The following is a 24361-nucleotide window of genomic DNA, read 5'->3' as shown; positions in this document are numbered from 1 at the left end:
CTTTTTCTTGCCATCTTGGCATCAAAAATCTGTTTTGCTAACTATGTCAAGTTCTTAGATAGCATCTTTATTTTTAATATGATTATGCCACTGATGCTATCTAGCAAATGGGAATGGATGTGAGGGTGGTGGCTGATAGACAGACATCAGAGGGTGGTGTAGGTGGAGTGGAATCAAGGCAGATGAAGATGACTAGTGGAGTGCCCCAGGATGCTGTACTACGACCACAATTTTTTAATTTGTACATTAACAATACAGTAGAAGAGTTGAAGGGGGATATTTAGTTGCTTGTTGATGATGCAAAACTAGGGAGGGCAATATTTGATAAAGATGATGTAGCTATCTTAAAGGACGATTTAAAAAAATTGGTAGTGTGGGCAAAGAACAATAGTTGTCAATTCAATGTTGTTAAATATAAGGTAATGCACTTTGGAATGAAAATATTACATACTTCATATCATATTGATGGTACCAGTTTACAGGAAATTGATGAGGCTAGGAAATGGTGGGATGGTGGATAGAGATTTGAAATTCACAGGATATATTGCAAGAGTTGGAAAAATACCTCAGAGGATTACTTGGATGCTGAAGAACACATTGATAAGCAAAGATAGGGAGGTTATTATCCCTCTTTGTAAGGCTATCATTCGTCTGCATGTTCACTACTGTGCACAGATTTCGTCATCTGCATTTCTTGGGGATCAGGAAGTGGTGGAAAGGATTCAGAGATGAGTGACTAAACTGGTGAAAGGTCTGTGAATGTTCCCTATGAGGACAGATTGAAGGTCTGTGTGGGTTGCAGAGTTTAGCCGACATGCAGAGAGGGGATATGATAGAAACTTATAAGTTACTAAAGGGATTCTATAAGATTGACACAAATTAAATTTTTCAATACATAGGAGTAGGGGGAAAACAAGGAGTCACACTTGGAAATTGTGTAAGTGTGTGTGGACTAGGTTCTTTACTTGGAGAGTGGTGAATGAGTGGAATGGATTGCCAGAGGTGGTTGTGAGCACCCCAACAGTGAATAGGTTTAAGGAGATGTATGATAGGTATTGTATTAATGGATCACATGGGTCTCCTGCAATGAGTCTTTTGACTCTATGGAGTATCCAAATAAATAATATTTTTTCTACCTGCATATCTGTGGTCTCTAATCTCAGATCAAGTGCTTTATTTCTAATCCAACTGTCAGAATGGTAACTTACAACTGGTTTGAACACTGTCTTGCAAACTGCTAGTTCAGTGTTTTGGCTGATTTCTTTCTCATTCCATATAAATTGATTTGACTGGCTCCCGACCTTTGCTTATACTGGCAAAGCTAATACTGGCTTTGCTTATTCTGTTGTCTATTTCCATATTTATTAAAAACTGGGCCTAAGTAGCTGAAATATTTTACTTGTTCTCTAGGTTTTCCATTGAAAATGAACCTGAAGTTTTCTATATTCCTGCCAATTTTCATAGTTTTGGTCTTCTAATACTGATTTTTATGCCAAGTTTGTCACAGCTGTTTTGCAATTTAATTAAAGAATCCTGGAGACTCGCACTGGATGTGTTTAAGAGTACAACTTCATCTGCACAATCCTTTCCACATCTAAAGCAAAGAACTAAGTTTGATATTTTAATATCAGATTTAATATTAACATTAAACCTGATTTTAATGTCAGGTTTAATGCCACTTTCTTTCATAATGCAATCTAGGTGATGAATAAGAATAGAGATAGCATGCAAAGTGTAAACATCAAATCATCATCCTGTATTTCCTTCAGTTCTAACTGCTGACTTACAATATAAACATAGACCATGTATTGATCTGTATAATGTTTCATTTATCCCATATAACTGCAGCGTTTTGAAAAAAAACTTTCCTCTGAGCACCTTGTCATATGCCTTTTCCAGATATACAAAACTTAAGCAGAGATCCTTGTTATATTCCCATGATTAATCAACCATTTCTCATAAAGTGAAAGTCTAATTTTGACAATCTCTATTTGGCCTGAACCGAGCCTGTTCTATAAATTGCTCTTCCACAATTTTTCTCAGCATCTTCTCATGCATGTTTGCATAAATCTACCAGAACTAGAGTAATTCCTCTGTAATTCTCACATTCAGTTTTATACCCCTTTTTTATAGATAGAAACTATGAAAAAACCTACTCCAATCATCTGAAATAATATCTTCTGACCAGACCCTCTGAAATATGCAATGTAGCCACTGCAGAAGTTTTATGCTTCATTACTAAAATTACTAAAATAAAGAGCCAAAAGGCTTCAGTTCGACGATGCAAAAATATATAAGCAAAGTGGATATTAGATCTAGCATTATTTCAAATCTTTCTAGTCAACTTACCTTACGAAATTTTCATAGTTTCTACATTAGGGTTTGAAATAATGCTGGAACTAATATCCACTTCACTTATATAATTTTATACTTCATATTTGAACATATCATCTATTCCAGCTGCTTTTCCACATTTCAGGTTTTGGATTGATTTTCCTACCTTGAATACTGCTATCTACTCCTTTTTGCATTCCTCTTGAATATTTTCTACTGCTGTTCTGCCACTGCTTGTTTCCATTTAACATTCTTTCAAAGTAATTACTCCCGACGTGTATCCTTATCTTCAGTTTTGATGTTACCTTTATCATCTTTGATTCCATTTACAATATACTTTCCTTCATTTCTAAGCTTTTTCAATAGCCTCCAGAACATTCTGATATTTATATTCTATATTCTTCTGGTTTTTTAGATAATTTTACACATGGTTTAGCTCTTACATTCTTTTATGGCATCTGCTGACTTATCTGCTAGGAATGTTTAGTATGTTTTCTTCTTTTCCTTCTGCTTCTTTAACTTTTTGTGTCCACCATGGTGTTCTTATTTTTCATCCTTGCAGAAAACTTCACCACATGCCTCCCTAGATGAATCAATTAATGTTTTTTTCAGACTTTGCCACCGAGACTCCGAGGTTCTTGTTTTCATTAATTTCATTTTTTCTTCAATGATGTTTGTATAGTAGACTACAGTTTAAAAGTTGTTCAACTTTAATTCTTTTTAAAATTTCCTTACATACTGTTCTTTTCAATGTAATATTCATTTTTATCTTACTTAGCATTGAAATCATGGTCACTTCCAATTTCAAATTCTCTGTATACTCTTGTCATCTCAACAAATATGAAGATATTACTATCAACAATAACACAGTCAATGAGGCTTTTCTTATTGCATGTATCTTCTCTCTATGTGAACTTGTTCACATATTGGGGAGGAAGTAGAGCGGATCCAGCGGCGAGTGACCAAGATGATAGCTGGTCTATGGGATGAACCTTACGAGAATAGGTTGAAGATCTGTGGGTTACAGAAATTGGTTGATAGGCAGAAAACAGGTGATATGATTGAGACATTGTTCACTCATAATCTGAGTGAACAATGCTTTCTTAAGACAACTAACTCCAACAAGTGCAATCAATAAACATTATATGTACTTTTGCTCATCATAGTCAACAGACTTATAAAGATTATAAGTCTGTTGCATGTTGCAACAGACTTATAATCTTTACACCCTTTCACTCTTTTTTTTTTTTTGTTTATTTATATATATATATATATTTTGCATCTTCCAATAAATTTCATATCTTCGCTCATACAATATTTTCCTTTCAAGTTGTTAGTGCCGCCAAAACAATCAATTCTTTCACATTATCTTTTTGATTCTTCATAGCTTCACTAATATTATTAATTTTTGCTACAGAACAAGATTTAGTCATGCTCTCATTAAGTGCTCCTCTTATCATGGAATCACCAACCATAAAAATTTTTTACCCTGTACTCTCCTTCTCTCACTTCATCATATGTTCTTGTTCCTTGGCTTGCACATCTTTGTCTTTCATTTCTACCTCTATCAATTGCTTGATGTCTCTGCAATTGTTTAATCTTATGCTTTATTCTGTGAAGGATTCTGTATAAACTATTTCTTTCATGAGGTCCTCTTCATTCTTCTAACCTTCTACTACTACTACTGCACTTTCAACAATATTACCAACACTATAATTTTCTCAAATTTTGTCAATATTCTCTACTCCACTATCACATGTTTTACTCTTTCCACACAACTGGTACTCACCTTCATAACACTCCCTACATATTCACCCAACCTTGCTTTCTTTTTCAGAAATCTTTCACCTTTGCAACAATACATTACACACAGACTGAAATGAACCAAATTTTGCATATTAAACTTCCTCATGGGAGACCTCCATGAGGTCTTTAAAGGAATGTGGAGAACTGACCAGGGCTTCTGACCTAATGTCCAATCCTCACCTTCTCATGGTGCATCCTGTTGGGTATCTACCTGGATACTGAAGAAACAAGAATAGGCTGGCAATTTGGGATTTAGCCGACCAAATTGTATTCTTATTGGCTTAAACCAATATACAAAATGATGGCACAACATGACAAAATTTCATGTTGGTTGGGGCGTCGCCTGGTTAAAAAAGCCCCCTGTTGTTTTCGCCAGGAAACCAGGGCAAACAGCAAAAAGTCGGCTACTGGAACAAATCTGAAAGCACACCCCAACTCAATATCACCAAAGTTAAAGATCGGTAATATCAACATAAGAAGCCTGAATGGCAAAGAAATGGAACTAGCTGAGGAATTAGATAAGTACCAGATCGACATAATAGGGATGACTGAAACAAAAAAGATAAAAACTGGTGAGATCTTTCTGAGCAATAAATACAAAATATTATATTCAGGCAATGACAATCGAGAAAAAGAAGGAGTAGCCATAGAATTCAACACAATATACAAGGCTAATCTTCTTGAATGGCAGGCAGTCTCGAGTAGAGTGATGTGGGAAAATATTAGAATGGGGAATTGAGACTTATTTGTGCCTATGGTCCAACAGAAGGTTCTATTAAGGTAGAAGTGGAGGAATTTTTTGATGCTTTAGAGAACACAACTGACACAATGAAAAAGGAAAAGTTGGTGTTTGTTGGGGGATCTAAATAGCAGAGTAGGTAATGTTTATAGGACATACAAAAATATATTGGGAAAATTTGGAGAAAAGAGCAAAGCTAATAATAATGGCAATACCTCTTGGATTTCTGCTCAAGACATGGACTGGTGATTACTAACACCATGTTCCAACATAAAAGTGTGCACAAATTCACATGGAGAGAAGAGGCAAGGAATAAGACATAGTCTCGTTGACTATGTTATTGTTGATAGCGATATTTTCTCCATGGTGCAGGACACAAGAGTGTACAGAGGATTTGAAATTGGAAGTGACCACTATTTAGTCTCGAGCAGGATAAAATAGAATTTCATATTGAAAAGAATAATGTGTAAGAAAATTTTAAAGTGAATAAAAGTTAAGCAGCTCTCAGATGTGAACTGTAGACTAAAATACACAAAGATTATTGAAGAAAAAATGAAAGAATTTGAGAACAGGAACCAAACCTTGGAGATTCAGTGGCAAGCCTTGAAGAAAATCCTGATTGATTCAGCCAGAGAGGAATGTGGTGAGGTTATGTGCAAGGATAGAAAAATCAGAACTCCATGGTGGACACAGGAAGTTAAAGAGGCAGTGAAGGAAAAGAAGAAAGCATATCAAAAGTTCCTGGCAAATAAGTCAGCTTTTGCTCTTAGAGAATACAGAGACAAATGTAAGAAAGCTAAACACTGTGTAAAACTAGCTAAAAAAAAGTCATGGGAGGACTTCGGCAAGAACACAGAAAATAAATATCAAGAAGTGGTAAGATATTCTGGAGGTTGTTGAAGAAGCTTAGAAATGGAGGAAAGAGTGCTGTAAAAGCAGTTTACAAATGTGACATGAAAATGGGAGAAAAAGATATCCTTGAAGTATGGAGTAATTACTTTGAAAAATTGCTAAATGAAACAAGCAGTGACAGCACAGTGGTAAAAAAACACTCAACAGGCATACAGTCAGGAATACATATTCATACTTGAAGTAGAAAAAGCCATCAAAGGCTTAAAATGTGGAAAGGCAGCAGGAGTAGATGATATTCGAACAGAAATGCTGACGTATGGAGGTATAAAAGTCTTACAGTGGCTGCACTGCATAGTTCAGAAGGCCTGGACAGAGGGACGAATTCCTGATAATTGGAGTAGAGCTCTAATAGTACCCATATATAAAAAGAGAAATAAAACTGAGTGTGAGAATTACAGAGGTATTTCCCTACTGAGGAAGAAAAGCTGGGAGAAGAACAAGCTGGATTCAGGCCAAATAGAGGCTGTCAGGATCAGATTTTCACTTTACGACAAATAGTTGAGAAGGCATGGGAATATAGCAAAGATCTGTATTTAAGTTTTGTCGATCTGGAAAAGGTATATGAAAGGTGCCAAGAGAGAAGCCATTCAATACGCTACAGTCATATGGTGTCAATGGGGAATTATATCAAGCAATACTTAGTCTTTATTGGAGTTGCAAGTCAGTAGTGAGAACTGAAGGAAGTACAGGAAGATGGTTTAATGTTAAATCTGGTGTGAGACAAGGATGTACATTATCCCCTTTGTTATTCATTATCTATATGGATCACATTATGAAGGAAAGTGGTATTAAACATGATCTCAAAATTGGAGATGTTAATATCAGCTCTTTGCTTTATGTGGACGATGTTATACTTCTAAATAAATCCTAAATCTACAAGTTTGCAAGATTCCCTGGCTAAATTGAATAACTGTTGTAATAGATATGGCATGAAGGTCAGCAATAAAAAGACAATGAAAATAGGTAGAATCGTTGAAAATATAAACTGTGTTGTGAATGGAGAACCTGTGGAACAGGTAAAACATTTCAGCTACCTAGGCACGATTTTTAGTGAAGATGGTAAATTAAATATGGAAATAGACAACAGAATCAACAAAGCTAGTATGGTAGGAAGTCAATTGAATAAATTCATATGGAATAAGAGAGAAATTAGTCGGAACACTAAATTAGCTGTATACAAGACAGTGTTCAAACCAGTTTTAACTTATGGATCTGAGAGCTGGGCCAGAAGTAAAACACTTGACCAAAGACTAGAGAGACCACAGATATGAGAGTCCTGAGAAAGATTAGAGGCATGAACAGATGGCATCAATGGCAATATCATATTAAAAACGAGGATATTAGGAAAGAACTAGACATTGTCAGCATCCAGGAATGCGTTAGCAGAGCTAATCTCAGCTGGTATGGTCACTTAAACAGAATGGGCGAGGAAAGATTAGCAAAACAAGTGTTCTCTGCCAGGTTGGCAGGAAAACGACCCAGCTATAGGTGGATTGATACGGTACAAAGTGCCTTAGATGATAGAAATATAAGATCTGATAATGTTGGAGTCTTGACAAGTAACAGACTGATTTAGAGGAAAATTGTAGATAGGAAGTTAGTGATGATGTAAATTTTTCATATAGTACTATCATATCCTGTACACCCCTTGAGGACATATGTCAAGAATTTGATGATGATGAACTTCCTCATGAAGGATGACTTGGCTGCTATTCTTTGCGTAATAGAAGAATAGCAGCCAAGTCATCATTGTATGGTATGCACTGGTACCATACACTATACCAACAATATATACAGTACTTATATATTCATTTTTCTAAATTAACTGACTTAAAACCCGAGAATTATAACACAATGACATTTATTTGAAAAAACGCAACATGTTTCGTCAAGAATGACTTCGTCAGGCGATAAGACCATCGAAAGATATTAAAAGACACTGAAATTAACATTGACACACTCTAAAGCTATACAATTATAAACATTTATAAATGTTTATAATTTATATATAAACATTTATAAATGTTTATAATTGTATAGCTTTAGAGTGTGTCAATGTTAATTTCAGTGTCTTTTAATATCTTTCGATGGTCTTATCGCCTGACGAAGTCATTCTTGACGAAACATGTTGCGTTTTTTCAAATAAATGTCATTGTGTTATAATTCTCGGGTTTTAAGTCAGTTAATTTAGAAAAATGAACATATCCCAACCCCGAGTTAATAGTACTAATCAGTACTTATATATATATATATATATACAACTTTTTCTTAAAAGCTCAATGACTCAATCTATCAGGCACTCATAAAAAACAAAAAAAAAAAAAAAAAAAAAATACAACAAATTAACTGAATATGGTTAATGATATTAGGTTAATTTGTTGTATTTTTTTTTTGCAAGATTCCCCCTGTTATATTGAACACCACTCTAATCACACACCCAGCACACATTGCTTCATATGAGTATCAAAGTAACAGGTCATGATAAGTAAGTTCTCTTACCTGCACTGTTTTGTCAAACCATCGGTTTGCACTGTTACCACCTGCACCACCACCGTGCATAACTTGATGAAGTGCACTCATTTCTAAATCAGTATTACTAACCGTAAGGGGCTTATCCAGACAGAGAAGAAATATACACTGCTGAATAACTTCGACAGATTTTTTATTAACAGGATCTGGAAAACAAAAATGTAGCATTTTACTGACAGTTTACTATATACTTTACTCATCAATTATTATTATTATTATTATTATTATTATATGGGTATTTCCATATTATAATAATAATCATACCTCTCCTTAAACTCATTCACTGACGAAGCACTCATAACCACCTCTGGCAACTCATTCTACAATCACGTAATTAGTCGAGTTACATCTATCTGCTCAGCATGTTGTAGGCACTGGTGTTGCCACTACAAAAAGGTTGTAACTTAGAAATTCAACATTTCAGGACCCACATTTATTGGGACCTTTTCACTAATTTTGAAATGTAGAAATATGCCTTTAAAGTTTGTGACAGGAGTGTGGACTCATCCTATATATAAAGAGGAGGCCTGGAGAGTGGCACAGTTGGTAAAGAAAGAAAAAAATATATAGTATGGGCAGTTAAACTAATTAAACTAAAAAAATTATTATTATTAGTAGTAGTAGTAGTAGTAGTAGTAAGAGAGACCTCTAGGGAGTCAGGGACTCATTAAGGGAGGCCATATATTGCTCCTTCCAACTGTTCTTGAATTCACTCACACTACTTCCATTCCAATCACGTACCACTCTATGAGAGAAAAATCTAGCCCTCACCTAATTCTTAGTGGCATTCATACTCAATTTACAAGGATGCCCACTCGTCCTTTCCCCACTTTCCATAAAACGAAAATTTCCATCTATTGGTATCCTCTACAATCTTTTCAAAATTTTGCAAGTCTCAATCATATCAAACCTCTTTCTCCTGTTTGCTAGTGTACAAATTCTCAATCTCTCTTCATGTTCAGTATTCCAGAATCCTGATATCATTTTTAACATGCTACTTTTCATCCTTTTTACTATCAGAATCACAACAGAAACCAGTATACCACACCTGCACACAATAGTCCAAGTGAGGTCTTATCATGGCTATGTAAAGAAGAAAAATGATTTTCTTATCTTTACATGTCAAGTTTCCTTTCAGCATTGCAATTATCCTCTGAGTTGTATTTGCAAACTTTATTATATGGCCTTTGAACTTCAACTTCCTGTCTACTAAAACTGCAAGATTCCTAGCCTGATCAGTTCCTCTAGCATAATCCTACCAATATAACATGATATTGGATATCTAATCACAGCAGAGTGCATCAGTTTACATTTACTAATATTGAAATGACATCAATATTCACATGTCCTGATCCCTGTGGTACACCACTCTTCATCTTAAATTTTGCAGACATAGCACTTTTTGATATCTGTTGGTCAGCCATCTAACTTAGCCACATATTTTATATTTTATTAAGTGATGCGAGGTCATTAGTCTTTATATACAAGTTGCCCAGTCCTGAAGATACTTCAGGTGCAAAATTTATTTGCTTACACTTGGATAAAGGATTAAACTAAGAATATAATTTCTTGGCATCTTTAATTTATTGTATAACCAAATGGGAAAACTTTCATTCATTTTGCCTACTTACTCTTATCACAGCAGACTGACTGGGCCTTGAGGAATATTTTTCTTATAGTAGATAGTTTTTACAGCAAATTTACAACAGCATTATGCCTACAAGGCTTGTTATAGGACTATCCTGTAGTTTGTTATAGCGATTGAGTTTTTTATAATGGTGTTTGTTATAGAGAGCAAGTCTGTTATAATAGTGTTTGCTATAGCGAGAGTTAACTGTAGATATTTAGAAGATGAGGAATATGATGAGGACCTAAATTAGTAAGAGGGTTGTGCCAGATAAATACAAAAGAGATTTTTCATGAAGTGGAGGAAGACAGGGAAAAAACTTTAGAAGAAAGTGAAGTAGATTACTTGAGTGTGAGGAAACAGTAAATGAGTTTAAAGGTGCAATTTTATGAACACTGCATTTGATAGTGAGAATCTCTCATGACGAATTTATTGTGATGATGATGATAATAATAATAATAATAATGCCTTATTCTTAAACCAATCAAGAAACACAATAATTCCATCAAAATGCAAAATATCACAGCTTTTTTTTGGCAAAACATACACTCAATAGAACATCTCCAGTGATTATGAATATACAGTCATCCCTTGACTTATGTCTGGGTTCCGTTCCATCTGGAAGGACTTAATTCAATACATTAAATCAACAGCATCATAGGGGTTAGGGACTTAATAAGTATTGTCTTAATAATCACCGATGTAACGTGGATGACCTCGAGCATTATCTAGAATTAATAAAATTCTAAATCCTACATTTTCTTTCCCACAATAGCTTTCCATTTCACTCACATAACAGTTGATTAAGGCATCCTCAAACATTTTTTCAGCATCCAGGACTTCTTATTGCTCTGATAATGAACTGGAAGAGTATGCTTCCTAATGTTTTTGAAGGCTTGTAGATTCTCACTGTGCCATATCACAAATGGTTTCAGTTCATATTCAGTCCCATTACCCACTAACAGAATCGTAATATGGTCTTTAAGAGTTTTGAAACCAGGCATAGATTTTGTCGTTTGGTGGATGAATGTCCACTCGGAGATTTTTTTCTCAAACAAGGAGGTCTTATCCATATTAAATATTTGCTGTGGCAAATTTTCTGATGTAATAATTTTATCTAATTACTCTACAAACACCTTGGCAGGCTTCTCATCAGCACTTTCAGATTCATCACACATTTTCACATTATGTAGTACAAAACTCTGCTTGAATCTCATGAACCAACTAGTAGAAGCATTGAATTCATGCTCATAATCGGGACCTGCTTTCTCATTCAACATGTTGAAGAGACTTAGTGCCTTAGCAGTTATGGTCACAGTGTTAAAGGGCATGTGCTTTTGGTTCAGGTCCTCTATCCATGATGCAAGTAGCTTTTCCATATCACCAATATGGAAACAAAGCACCGACCTTGTCGTTACTTCATCACTATCATCGATTTAATGGAAGCAGATCCTTTCAAAGCCTCTATGATTTTATCCTTATTTTTCAAAATGGCTGTCACTGTAGAATGAGACCATCCGAAGTCATGCGCGATCACAGTGACTTACCAGCTTCATGTTGCTTTATAACTTGTAACTTCATTTCAAGATCAATTATGCCACTTTTTCTGTGATTCTTCACTAAGTTTTTTGATTAGGCGTGTAGGGGCCATGTTGCACAAAACATCTCGAAATATTTAACGATAAACATACAAATAACCTATTTCTCAAAACACAAAATCAACAGAATAACTGTTGAAGACGTGCCGATTGCTGAACTTGCAGCTGAAAGATGCATTGTTGCTAAGAATTTTTTTTTTTTTACTTTAAGCTCGCTTGCATCTTGTTTGAAAGTATAGTTGAAAATGTTATTTATTCCCTTATGGGATCATGGATGTATCTTCGAACGGATGTAAGTTGAGGGATGACTGTATTAGCATCTGGAATAGATATCACAAGAGGTTAATGCTGATGTGCACTGAAAAATGACTAAAATGGCAACATGTTGTGCATGTTGTTTGAAAGTTTAGAAGCTTTCAAATATGTTTGATGAGAACAATAATATTACAGAAAAAAGAAAACCTCAATTTTCTGAGAATTAATTTACCTGTGCACAATCTGTCATAAGCTACAGCCCACTTATCTCTTGGCAAGCTAGTTAGAACTCCAACACCTGGTACCTCTGATTGCGCATGATTCATAATTTTTTTCAGTTGAACAAAGATCTCAGGCTCATCAATATAAGTCCCATCATCATTACAGACATTAACCTGAAAAAACTATATATACAGAAATTATCGTTTTAAATAACACATTTAAGTGCATTCTAGAAAGTAAAGTGTGATAAATCATATTTATTTTAGATGATACAAATTGATGGCTAAAAATATTATGCTGAAAAATGAACACACGCACACACGCACATCAGGGCATCAACACAAGCTGATATAGACTTCCTTGCTTCTGTGCTTTCATCAGGTCAGAAAAAATCCAGTGACCAAAAACTCAGAATAACCAAGAAACTAAAACTTTGATGGAAGAAAATCAGTACCTTGATGGAACGAAGAACTAACAGTCCTAAGAAAATGTGTTAAAGTACTCAGATGACTATATTAAAGAACATACAATAATCAAGATTTAAGACAGAGTAGAAGACAGAACTACCATCAAACCAAATACGCTATCAGTCCAAAATTACAAATGCAAAAACAGAATCATGGAAAAAATTCTGTACTGTTTCAACCACACTGAATCCTTGGAACTGTATATGTAAATTAGCAGTAAGCAAGAGTAAGGCAATGTCTATATTATTTACTATTAAGAAAACAGATAGCTCTTACACTAAGAAATGAGCAGAAGCTGCAGCTATTATGTTAAAGAAGTTTATTCCTGATGACGAATCAACAGATGAAGAAATCCATAAAACTTACAGACAAATAATGGAAACAGACACAGACATTTCTAACAATGACTTATTTACAACTAATGAAATTGAATCAATATTAAGATCAATGGATTCAAGAAACACTTCTAGAGAGGACAGGATAACCAGCAATATACTCCTAAGAGTGTTTGTCGAATTCCCCAAATTCGTAACAACAACTGTTTACAATGAATGCCTAAAAAGAGGGCGATTTCCTTTATTATAGAAACACTGTAAAATTATACCCATAATCAAAACAGGAAAAGAAACATCCAACCAAATTAGCAAATACAGGCCAATCAGTCTCATAAATGTTGCTGGTAAGGTACTAGAAAAGCTTCTCATAAACCGAATAATGCACTTTGTCTACTCAAAGACCTATTAAGCAGCAATCAACATGCATTTAGACCTCAATCAAGCACAGTAGATGCAAGTATGGGAGTTCACAGAATACAATCTACAGAAAAAAAAAAAAAAAAAGTCACTTGATGTGCAAAGAGCCTTTGATGCTGCATGGTGGCCAGCCATAATCAATCAATTAAGACATTTAAAATGTCCAACAAAATCTACTCTACCTTACAAAAAATTATTTTACAGACAGAAGAGCAACTATGACATTAAAAGCCACAGCCATAACAAAAGAAGTCAAATGATGCTATCTGAAAGGTTCCTGCTGTAGATCAGCTCTCTGGAACATCCAGTACGACTTGCTATTAAGACTTCCTTTCACTACTGAAACAAAAGTCACAACTTTTGCTGCTGATGTGATGATATCATATCAGCAGCAAATTAAAATAATTAAAGATATTATACGTATGGCTATAAGATGAACTCTTATAGCTGATATTACAAATATCAGGTATTCATAGTGTGAGTGAGCACTGTCATTGACGCATGCATTGAGTAGTCATATAAGAAGCAAAAGAAATGTGATTTCTTAAGTGGAGTCTGCAAGGAGGGATTTATGTACATTTTTAATGAATTAAGAAAAGATGAAGCAGAACACAGCCAAGTGCATGTGCCCTGACTGAAATTATCATGGAATTAAAGGTGTGTGGGCATTCAGCAACACAGCTAGCTTATGAGGGTGGTCTGAAACGTTCTCAGCCTCGACCATAGATGGCAACAGTATTGGCAAGATTTTTTTTTTTCTAAGTTGGTACATCTGTCATAAGTATCCATGTGAAATTGCAAGTCATTCTATTCTACAAAGTAGTTTGTTTTATACAGCTGTCTGAAGCAAAAGTGTATCTGTATCCCTTGAATTGGATAAAATTGAATATTGCTGTTATAAAATTCTTTGTAAAAGAAGATTTAACGCCAAAAGAAATTCATTCAAATTCATAAAAGTTTATGGGGGCACTCTTCTCCTTCATTTTCGACAATTAAGAAATGTTCTGCTGAGTTTAAATATGGCCATACCAGCCTTGAAGATGATCCACGTGAAGGACATCCAAAAAAGTGTAACAACACTAGAAATCATTGATCAACTACACAATATGGTATTAGATGATTGGCGAGTCAAAGTGCATGAAATTGCTGAGACTATAGGCATTTCAAAAGAACGTGTAGGATACATATTGCATGAAGAATTACAAATAAAAAAGCTTTGCGCAAGTTGGGTGCCACACTTGCTCACAGCAGATCAAAAATACGCTCGCATGAAAATCTCTGAACAGTGCTTGGAGCGTTTTAACAAGAATAAAACTGATTTTGCATGTTGATTTATTACTATGGATGAGACTTGGATTCGCCAATACACACCAGAATTCAAACAGCAGTCAAAACAGTGGACAGAAGCTGGTTGTTCAGTGCCAAAGAAGACAAAGTTGGTTCCATTCAGCAGGAAGGGTCATGGCATCAGTGTTTTGGGATGCTAAAGGCATTTGTTCATTAATTATCGTGAAAAGGGTAAAACAATAACCAGGGAATATTATTCCGATCTTTTAACCAGACTAGACGAAAAAATTCGTGAGAAAAGACCTGGTTATCAACAGAAGAATAAAACATCTTTCATCAGGATAATGCACTTGCCCACAAAAGTGTTTTGGCAATGGGAAAATTAAGGGATCTGCACTATGAATTGTTGGAACATCCACCCTATTCCCCAGATTTGGCTCCCTCTGATTTCTCTCTCTTCCCATGAGTAGTGACAGAATGCAGGCAAACCATAGACCAGTTTATATTTCTTCTGTGATTGTTAAGATTTTGGAGAAATCAGTGAAGGATCATATACAAAACTGGGGATATGAGGGTAATGTTATCTGTGAAAGTCAACATGGAATTTTTAAAGGGCACTGCTGTTTCAATAATTTGGTTGCCTTTTATAATGAAGTGAGAACCGCAGTAGATGCAAGGAAGGTATACAATGTCATTTTAAAAAATATATATTTTTAATTAAATATCACTTATCAACATGATAAATTGCAACACATGGGGTCAGATATCAGCTTAGTGAATTGGATTAGAGATTGGCTGTCTGATAGATATCAGAGAGCTGTGTATAAGGGAGCAGTATCAAGAAAGAAGAACAGTTATAAGAGTTTAAAGTGTGGGTTCCACAGGGATCAGTAATGGGACTCTTACTTTTTGACCTTTATGTCAATGATAATGTCACTAAGTTGAAGAGGAATATTTAGTTATTTGAGAATGATGTGAAGTTTGGAAGAATTATTAGTAACACTGCTAACGTGGTAGCACTTTAGAAGGATTCAAATAAGATGAGCACATGGGCAAATGAATGGGAATACCAGTTTAATGCAACTAAACGTAAGGTTTTGAAATTTGGGATCCACCAATGAGAGGCTGCATACTCCACTGGTGGGTCTGTGCTACTATCATACCAAGACAAGGGATCTTGGTATGATAGTAGATAAAAATGTGAAGTTTAGGATGCATATTCATTGCTGCAATACTAAGAAGGACTTTAACCAGTAGAAATAAAAGCATGGTAATTCCATTGTATAAAGCTCTGATCAGGATGCATCCAGTGGTATAGCTGTTGGGGGGGGGAGTCCACCCTGGGCAGCACTTTTCAAGTGAGACACAATTTTATTTTTCAATGATTTTTTTTATTTATATTAACGTAGTAATTTTTATTACTTAATTAATACTTAGTTTTTAACAACTATACTTATATAACTAAAATAAACATAATGTTTTAATTTATTTCACTATACATCGTTTTGACTTTTTGTAGTAATATTGGTGTACTGAGAGGGGGGGGGTGGCAAACTCAGGAACCACCCCGGGTGGCAAAAGCTTTAGCTATGCCACTGGATGCATCTAGATTACTGTGCCCAGATCTGACCACCAGGATTTGAAGAGGATACGTTAACTTTGAACAGAGTGCAGAAACAGATAACCAAAATTATATCAATTCTTTAGAATGTTAATTATGAGGATAGATTGAGAGCATGCAAATTGTAGAATTTGGTGGATAAAAGACAAAGGGTGGACATGATTGCAACTTTAAAAATTTTTGAGGGGTATTTACAGGATTGACACAGGAGAGATTAATCAACTAGTAGAACAAGTGGAAGAAGCAAGACCAAGAGGTCCATGGAAGTCACAAAAGGAGGTGGTGAGTAGAAGGGTGAGAATTGACTTTTTTTACATGGAGGGGGGGGGGGGGTTGCACCATTTAATTCACTGCTTGATATCAGTGGTGAATGAGAAGATGGTAAATGGGTTTAAGGGGGTGGTATGATAGACTTCTTTGTGTCGTCTATGATGGGTCTCATACGATGAGTCTTATGACTCCATGGGGATCCCTAATAATAATAACAAAACAATGTAGACAGTGGGCTGGGTGGAGTAGTGTCCTCCCATGATGAGTCCTTGGACTCCTTGGGGGGAGGGGAGCACTAATAATGTTACCACTAATAATAATAATTTTGCCAATCATCGAAAAATACTTTAATATTTGTTCTATATATATGTGTGTGTGAAGTTAATTTAGAAACATGAGCTGATGGATAACTCTGTGGAATAATGATTTCGCCATATATCACTCTTCTAGTGGTAAGACTTATACGTTGGTTAGACATAACTGGTAATTAATTTACGGAATTAACAACGCATATCAAGTAAATTAATTAAAGATAACTTTAATGAATCGCTTCTATATTTCGACAATGTCACATTGTCATCTTCAGGAACATAAAGATATGGTATGTGCACTAAAGGAACTAACAAAGCAAATGAGGAAGAAATTAAGACACTAATTTTGTTCCTAAAGTCCTAATGGTGCCCTCTTGAGGGCTAATTTGGTAGTCTTGGCCGTTGGGCTGAAGTTCTCATAATGAAGGTCTCCCAAATTTGGGGAAGTTTCATGCACCCAAATTTGTTGAGGTTAGGAACGTTTTTTAGAGCTGCTGAAGATTCTTTGAATAATCTTTCGTATTTAAACTTGCTGCGATGGATTATTTTTGTCTTCTTCCAACGAATTTTATGGTGGGTATCTAAGGCATGGTCTGCCAGCCCAGAGCGGCTGTACTGGTGAAACCGGATGTAGTCTTGGTGTTCTGAAATCCTGATATTTGTTGTTCTGCCTGTTTGGCCAAAGTAGGACAATTTGCAGCTGCAAGGGACCTGGTATACACCAGGTAGGTCTAGGGGGAGTGGTTGGTCTTTGGTAGAGCGGATAAGGGATGCCAACTTTTTATATGGTCTGTAACAGGAAGTAAGGTCATATTTCTTGAGGATATTAGTTATTTTTTCAGAGGTGACCTGGATGTACGGGATAGTGATAGACTTGGTGTAGTCTTTATTGTTGAGGGGGGGAGGGGGGTTGTGGTTTTCAGGTTTTAGTATTTTTTGGATTTTTTTGGGGTTATAGCCATTGGCTAAGAAAGTGTTGAGGATGTGGTTTAGTTCCATAGTCAGGGCCTTGTCATCTGAGCAGATGAATTTTGCCCTGTTATATAGTGTTTTTATCACCCCATATTGTTGTGAGGGGGGGGGATTTCTGGTGAATGTATCTGCCAGTGTGGATGGGTTTTCTGTAAACAGAGAAAACCAAAGATCCATCAAGCTGGCGGGTGATTAAAGTGTCTAGGAAGGGGAGGGTGTTGTTTTCCTCTTTTTCTAAGGTGAACTGGACTCTGGGATGTTGGTTGTTTAAGTGTGTTAGGAAGGAGTGGAGTGAGTCTGAGCCATGTGGCCAAATAGCAAACACATCATCCACATAACGAAGCCAAATAGTGGGTTTTTGTGGGGCGGAGTTTAAGGCTTTTTCTTCAAATGTCTCCATAAAGAAATTGGCCAAGGGTGGGGAAAGTGGTGAACCCATGGCTGTCCCCTCTATCTGTTTGTAGAACTTTCCTTGCCAAACGAAATAGCCTGAGTTCATTGTGAACTGAAATAGGGCTGAGATATCGGGAGGAAACTTGGCTTGGATGAGCTTTGACGTCTCCTCCCTATTCACTAATGTCCCACTCAAAGAAACCCTTGAGCTCATCCAAGCCAAGTTTCCTCCCGATATCTCAGCCCTATTTCAGTTCACAATGAACTCAGGCTATTTCGTTTGGCAAGGAAAGTTCTACAAACAGATAGAGGGGACAGCCATGGGTTCACCACTTTCCCCACCCTTGGCCAATTTCTTTATGGAGACATTTGAAGAAAAAGTCTTAAACTCCGCCCCACAAAAACCCACTATTTGGCTTCGTTATGTGGATGATGTGTTTGCTATTTGGCCACATGGCTCAGACTCACTCCACTCCTTCCTAATACACTTAAACAACCAACATCCCAGAGTCCAGTTCACCTTAGAAAAAGAGGAAAACAACACCCTCCCCTTCCTAGACACTTTAATCACCTGCCAGCTTGATGGATCTTTGGTTTTCTCTGTTTACAGAAAACCCACCCACACTGGCAGATACATTCACCAGCAATCCCCCCCCCCCCTCACAACAATATGGGGTGATAAAAACACTATATAACAGGGCAAAATTAATCTGCTCAGATGACAAGGCCCTGACTATGGAACTAAACCACATCCTCAACACTTTCTTAGCCAATGGCTATAACCCCAAAAAAATCCAAAAAATACTAAAACCTGAAAACCACAACCCCCCTCAACAATAAAGACTATACCAAGTCTATCACTATCCCCTACATCCAGGGCACCTCTGAAAAAATAACTAATATCCTCAAGAAATATGACCTTACTTCCTGTTATAGACCATATAAAAAGTTGGCATCCCTTATCCGCTCTACCAAAGACCAACCACTCCCCCTAGACCTACCTGGTGTATACCAGGTCCCTTGCAGCTGCAAATTGTCCTACTTTGGCCAAACAGGCAGAACAACAAATATCAGGATTTCAGAACACCAAGACTACATCCGGTTTCACCAGTACAGCCGCTCTGGGCTGGCAGACCATGCCTTAGATACCCACCATAAAATTCGTTGGAAGAAGACAAAAATAATCCATCGCAGCAAGTTTAAATACGAAAGATTATTCAAAGAATCTTCAGCAGCTCTAAAAAACGTTCCTAACCTCAACAAATTTGGGTGCATGAAACTGCCCCAAATTTGGGAGACCTTCATTATGAGAACTTCTGCCCAACGGCCAAGACTACCAAATTAGCCCGCAAGAGGGCACCATTAGGACTTTAGGAACAAAATTAGTGTCTTAATTTCTTCCTCATTTGCTTTGTTAGTTCCTTTAGTGCACATACCATATCTTTATGTTCCTGAAGATGACAATGTGACATTGTCGAAATATAGAAGTGATTCATTAAAGTTATCTTTAATTAATTTACTTTATATGCGTTGTTAATTCCGTAAATTAATTACCAGTTATATCATATATCACTCTGCCAAGTAAAGAGGACTAATTTAAAGCACTATTCATGGTGCAATAATAAACTTCCAATATGTGATAAATAAAAAATGGATAGCCCAGATCTAGACAAAAAAAAACTTTTTTTGTTCCATCATTTATGCTAATTGGTCTATAATTTGCTACTGCAGTATTAGAACCTCCCTTATGCAAGTTAATTATTTTGCCCTCCTTCTGCTCCCTTGGAACTCTACCAGAGCTGAGACTAAAATTAAAGAGACTAGTCAGAGGCATTGACAGTTCCCTTGTAATTTGCTGCAAAACCATAGCTGATATCCCATCTAATTCCGCAGCTGCAGTTACTCTCAGATTCTGCAATAAAAGCCATGCCCCTCCTCAGGTTAATTTAGTCATTTCTTATAGATTATGAGGTGTGAACACAAATATGACAATGAAATTGCAAAATTGGCTACAGTTTGTGAGAGATCTGCAATAGTTTTTTATATTATATGATAGCTATATGATAGCAGATGATAGCTGATGAGCTACAGCCTAGGAGAATAGAAGTTGAATTGCAGGAAAGAGAAAAGAGCACATCTGAGGCCATTTGGTGTGAGATTGTGGTTAGCAGAACTAAATATACAATTGGGTGCTGCTATAGACCAGGTGATGGAAAAGATGGTGGTGACAGTATGCACAAGCAGTGAGTGAGGAGAGGACACATGGGAGGAAGGAATTCGATTTTATGCGGTTATTAAGGGATAACTATCTGCGACAGCATGTAATTGAAAATACTAGAGGTCAGAGAGTGCTTGACTTAGTAATTACATCTGAGGATTTGGCGCTGTAACAAATATGACCATATTGCCACCAATTGTTGAGAGTGATCATAGGGTCTTGACTTGGGAGGGGGCCAAAGGTGTAGAATTTTCAATTAAGACAGGGTACATGTGGAATTATCGGGCTGGAAAGTAGGACAAGCTTAGGAGTTTGATTGGTTCAGTACCATGGCATGTACAACTGCAAGGACTAGAAGTTGGTAGTGCATGGGAGGCAGTTAAGAAGTGTTTGCATGAAGCAATGGCTGACTGTATACCTAGAGTCCAAATAATAAATCAAGTAGGGGTTAAATGGATGAATAACACCATTAAGCTTGAGTTGCAAAAAAAAAAAGAAACAACTATGGAGGGAATTTAAGGAGAAAGGTGACCGGCAGGCACATGAACGGTATAAAGCGCAGGCCAGAAGGGTAACGAGTGTGGTAAGAAAAGCAAAAAAGGATTACGAAAGAACATTGGCCATGCAGGCTAAAGAGAATCCTAAACAGTTTTTTAGATATGTAGCAAGTAAAAGGAAAAATGTACATGGCAGATTGATTTTAAAGAATGCCGATGGTAGGGAGGTAACTGAATCAGTTGATATAGTTCAATTACTGAGTGAGCACTTTGCAAGTATATATCATCCAGGTGGTGACATTGCAGAAACGAATAAACCAGAGATTATACGGGAATTGTGGTGAATTAAGTGGAGTTGAGTAGTCTATTGCATAACCTCAATCAATACATCCGTGGGATTGGATGGTATACCAGCTCCTGTCGTACGAGAAGTAGCTAAAGAATTGTCAGTACCCTTGGCCATTTTGTTTAATTTGAGTCTCAGGTCTGGGTTAGTCCCGAGCGGGTGGAAAGAGGGGAAAATAGTTCCACTGCATAAAGGTGGTTCCAAGACTGCTGTTGTAAATTACCGACCGATTAGCATATCAGGAATCATTGTCAAGGTCTTAGAGAAATTAGTCAAGAAAAGAATACAGGATTGGATAGATGAAAATGGGATATTGTATGGGGGACAACATGGTTTTGTGAAGGGTAGATCATGCCTCAGTAACTTGTTCACATTTTATAACACAGTGACAGCTGAACTGGATAGGGGTAATGGGTTTTCAGTGATACTACTGGACCTTGCAAGGCTTTTGACAGGTTACCACATGGAATCCTAATCAGTAAACTGGAGCAGATGGGGATAGATATAGGGTTGGATATGATAGGAGGGTGGTTGAAGGAGAGATACCAGAGAGTGGTTTATGCAGGTGTGGAGTCTAAAAGACAGCTTGTGACTAGTGGTGTGCCGCAGGGCTCTGTTCTTGGACCACTGCTTTTCAATTTGTTCATCAATGATATTGGAAAGGATCTGAGAGGAAGTGTTCACTTGTTTGCTGATGATGCAAAGTTGGGTAGAGCAATTGTGAGTGCACAGGATGTCAAAATTTTACAGGATGATTTGGATAGTTTGGAGGACTGTGTTAGGAAAAATGTATGTCAATTTAATGCAGCAAAGTGTAAGGTTATGCACTTTGGGGTGAAAAGAATAGCAGCAGTATATCGCATTGGTGGAACCGTACTCCAGGAGATTGATGAGGCCAGGGATTTGGGAGTGTTGGTGGATAGGGAATTGAAGTTTAGGAGGCACATTGCAAAAGTGACTAAATCAGCTCATCAAATCACTTGGCTTCTGAAAAATACTTTAACATGAAGAGACAAACAAGTTGTTGTTCCTCTGTATCGAGTCTTGATAAGACCACATCTGGACTACTGTGTCCAGTTATGGGCACCAGGGTTTCTTCGTGATGGGGAGGAAGTGGAGAGGGTCCAGAGACGAGTGACCAAGATGATAGTGACCAAGACGAGTGACCAAGTTGAAGATTTGTAGGTTGCAGAGATTGGACGATAGGCAAAGGAGGGGTGATATGATTGAGACATTCAAATTACTGAAGGGTTTCTATAAGATTGATCCAGAAGATATTTTTGAAAATATGACTGGTGGTGGGAGGACAAGGGGCCATGCATGGAAGCTGGGCAAGAGCGTGGTTGACAAGGGAGTTAGAGCTAGGTTTTTTACTTGGAGAGTGGTGAATGAGTGGAATAAGCTTCCAGAGTCTGTTGTGGGTGCTACGACCATGAATGAGTTCAAAGCAAGGTATGATAGATACTGTGTCAATGTCGAATAGTTGTTCTTGACATGATGTTAGGGCCTCCCTCGATGAGTCTGTCGACTCCTTGGAGTTGCCCAGAACAATAATAATAATAACAATAATAATATAATAGAATAATATGTACTTATCACATATACCAATAAATGTTGACTTCTATGTCTCACGTCGCTTTGCCTGGTGCTTGTATAGCTACTCACCATCATCTCTAGTTAGTGTCCAACAGTAGTCAGCCAACATGCAAGTGGACCACTTGCACTGGCATCATTTCTTCATTGTTACAATTTCCTGATGGAAACATTCACCGAGCTCATTACTAACCATGCTGCAGTTGTCAGGGAAGAAATTCAAGCAGGAATGGAGCAAGTATATTTTTAAGGACGTATTGCAGCCAAGTTTGTGTTACAGAGACAACAGGTCCTTGTAGTTTTCTGCTCTGACATTTCCAAGGAAGTTAGTTGACACCAGACAAAATGCATCCCAAGCTTTTATTCTCCTCACCCTGTAGCAGTTGCTGAATATCTCATCAACGAAGAGCTCTCTGAACTAAGAACCCACAAAAATTTCCTCTTTGATTTTTGCTTTGCTGAGTTGAGGGAATTTGTCTGCCAGGTACTTGAAAGCTGATCCAGTTTGGTCCATGGCTTTTATGAATATTTTTACCAAACCGAGTTTGATGTGTAGGAGTGGTAGCAGAATTTTGTGCTTTTCTGCCAGTGCTGTGTGTTGCACATACTTCTCTCTGATCTTCAGAGATCTTCCTAAGCATCTCTCTTCACATAATGCAAAGTCCTTGCTTGGCCGTCCAATTCACACAAAACAGCAGTACTATATATAACCTAGCTGCAGACTCATCAACACAGACACTACCTTCAAGTCACCACAGAGATACCAACTTACTTGCTGTATTGAAGACAGTCCAACAGCTGTTTAAGATTGTCATAGGTTTCTTTCATGTAGACAGTGTGTCTGAATGGAATGGATGAAAGCTGATCATTATGCAGTAATATCCACCTTGAAACTGAATTTCGATGAGTCTATGAATAGTTGCCATTCATGTAAATCGTGTATGATTAGAACAGCATTCATCAGGCCATCTACATCATAGTAGAACACAAGGTCCCTCTTCTTTTCAGAAGTAAGGAGCAAATTGCTATTAACAAGTGTGAAAGGAAGTCACTCGGACATTTTCCTTGAGAAAATTCCATTGTAGAAGTCATGATCCCAGTAACTCCGCTTTGGCCTTGGACAGCTCCAAATTGCAAACAAGATAGATTAGTTCTTCTTGTGTGGTGCAGATGTCACTGTGGATGACATATGGATCATCATTAGATGCCAAAGGCTCAGGAGAAAGCAACGTTGGTTTTCCTCCATCCTCATCATCCTCTGAATCAATGGAAAATTCTTTCAGATGTTTGGGAATGGGAAGTCCTTGGCCTTATGGAACTGGTCGGAGAGATGATGGTATATTCGGGTATGTCATTGTCCATTCTTTTCCCCATGATGCCTCCGAAAAAACAGATGGTACCATCCAGAAGCAGCACTCATTTGTATGATTACTTGAATCTCTCCAAACATTAGGAACAGCAAACAGCATTGACAATCCACTCCCTTTCAGCCATTTTGGAATATTTCTCGCACATGTACCACAGCATATGTGCAGGGCCCAGGCCTTGTCCTGGTCCCCAATCTTACATCTGAAATAAAGCTAATATGCCTTTTTCAATAATGGAGTGATGG

General features: G+C 37.0%; 1 protein-coding gene across 1 annotated transcript in view; it reads right to left on the bottom strand.

Annotated features, from left to right (window-relative positions):
* LOC150103848 (carnitine O-acetyltransferase-like) overlaps nt 1-24361 on the bottom strand; it is a 155977-nt gene that overhangs the window by 44477 nt on the left and 87139 nt on the right. The window contains exons 7-8 of the mRNA XM_090397075.1: nt 12033-12204; nt 8291-8466 (exon numbers count right to left, since the gene is read on the bottom strand). Of these exons, the coding sequence (XP_090253201.1) occupies nt 8291-8466; nt 12033-12204 (348 nt within the window). The remainder of the gene's footprint in view (nt 1-8290; nt 8467-12032; nt 12205-24361) is intronic.

The sequence above is a fragment of the Typopeltis vanoorti genome, chromosome 8 (assembly GCF_054136105.1).
Source record: "Typopeltis vanoorti isolate ZY-2024b chromosome 8, IOZ_Tvanoo_1.0, whole genome shotgun sequence".
NCBI classification, from domain to species: domain Eukaryota; kingdom Metazoa; phylum Arthropoda; class Arachnida; order Uropygi; family Thelyphonidae; genus Typopeltis; species Typopeltis vanoorti.
This window is presented reverse-complemented; position numbering and strand designations above follow the sequence as displayed.